The sequence below is a fragment of the Hippocampus comes genome, unplaced genomic scaffold, assembly GCF_001891065.2.
Source record: "Hippocampus comes isolate QL1 unplaced genomic scaffold, H_comes_QL1_v1.1 scaffold398, whole genome shotgun sequence".
Lineage (NCBI taxonomy): Eukaryota > Metazoa > Chordata > Actinopteri > Syngnathiformes > Syngnathidae > Hippocampus > Hippocampus comes.
Genome location: NW_017806304.1, coordinates 1 through 1,695, shown reverse-complemented (window position 1 = coordinate 1,695; position 1,695 = coordinate 1). Strand labels below are relative to the sequence as shown.

General features: G+C 43.4%; 1 protein-coding gene across 1 annotated transcript; it reads right to left on the bottom strand.

Moving 5' to 3' along the window:
• Positions 1-3: 3 nt before the first annotated feature.
• Positions 4-1,469, bottom strand: LOC109508098 (glutathione S-transferase omega-1-like; the record flags this gene model as incomplete). Its single annotated transcript, XM_019857945.1, has 5 exons — positions 1,325-1,469; positions 575-683; positions 277-499; positions 98-199; positions 4-22 (listed from the first exon to the last, which is right to left on the bottom strand). Coding segments are annotated over exons 1-5 (481 nt in total), but the record flags the coding sequence as incomplete, so codon positions are not given.
• Between the last annotated feature and the right edge of the window lie 226 nt (positions 1,470-1,695).

The following is a 1,695-nucleotide window of genomic DNA, read 5'->3' as shown; positions in this document are numbered from 1 at the left end:
TTGTCTTCTTCTTTGCCAGGTGCTGGAATATAGGCTGAGCTATTGTCGCAGTTCCGTCTTGATAATCAAAGCACAAAGAGAAAATAGGCGAACAGACCTCGTTTAATTCTCGGAACTTCTGCGTCAGTTCCGTATGAAGTCCGGAGACATCCTCGCCTTTCAGTCTGCCCATTGGAATCTTGTAGGTTAATGGTGTTAACTATCACAAAATTCAGATTGCAGTTGTCAAACAGTGATAAATTGAGTTTATTTTGTTCCATGACCAAGCTCTGAGACCTTGGAAAATTTCTCCAGCAACATCTTGTGCTCGGCTTTTCCAAATGGTTTGTCGGGAAGCAGCTTCTTCTCAGGATACATCTCGTCCAGGTACTCGCAGGTGATGGGAGACTCGTAAATGCCCTCCCCCGCCGACGTCTCCAGTGTGGGCACTTGGCCCAAAGGATTTTTCTCCAGGAACCAATCGGGTTTGTCTCTCAGGTTGATGTTGACAATATCGTACCTAATGTACAAAACGGAGAGAAAAAAAACACGTCACGTTTGGTTTTAAATCGCACCGAGCGGGTGAATAACTTACTTGATCCCTTTTCCATTCAGCACCAGTAGGGTCCTCTGAGCAAAAGGGCAGAACCTCATGCTGTATAGTCTGATGGAGCCGGCTGGCACGGGTCCGGGCGCAGCACACCCTTGGAAAATATTCACATTGTGAACACTGCATGTTGATTCGCATTTGTAACGACAAGACATTGTTCGACACGTTATCAAAAGCATATTTGAAAGCACATCCGAGTAGCATTCTTTTTCTCAAGCCTGAAAAGCAGGACCGTTAGAAAAGTTGTATGATATGCTAGACTCATGCCAAGTCAAAGCAAAACCTCGTGAAGAAATAATGAAATCGCCGCAATTGTTAAGTTGCGCAACACACTTGTATAAATGCTGAGTCACGCGCCCAGAAGGCGAAACTTTTTAACAGCTACCTATACATGTATACGTAATAATGGCTCGTCGGAATCTCATTGCATTACTTAATTGTTTATTCCAGGGAGATTTAACACCAGTATGACAAATAAAGCAGACCGCGGCTGTATCCAAGTTAAATCATGCACTCTTTATTTACGTCTCTATAAAAATGTGACACAAAGGTCATGGAATTGTGTAGTCACATGCAAGTGTCAAGAAAAGGGTTCTGTAAAGCGTTTTGCTCCAGCTGCAGTTGTTGCGAAAGCGCTACAGAAATAAATATGTATAGTTGTGCAGGATCGTAGCTGAACTGCGGTTACGTAAGCGACGTTTTGCTAAATATATGAACCCATATTAAATGTCTTACCTTTTGCGACGCACTTGGCACTTGCCATTTTTACAATTAAAAGGGTCGGCTCACGGGAGGATTTTCTATACAAACGACTTGCAGGGAGGAGTAAAAACGACGAGGGGTGAAAATATTTATATTTTACCCTGACTTCCGGGAAAACGCATCACCCAATGAGAGTTGAAGAAGGAGGGGCGGGGCGCTGGCTGGTATCTTTGGTTGCCACGGATACGCTCTAGCTCGTTAAATCGGCGGTTTCGAAGAATCGCGCAAATTAGTTTATCTCGTTAAATTTACGAGTGAGGTATTGGATTTTTAAATGTACGAGTGAGGTATTAGATTTGTTGCAAAACTGAGTATCCATATTATTCTTGCTGCACTACAGCGGA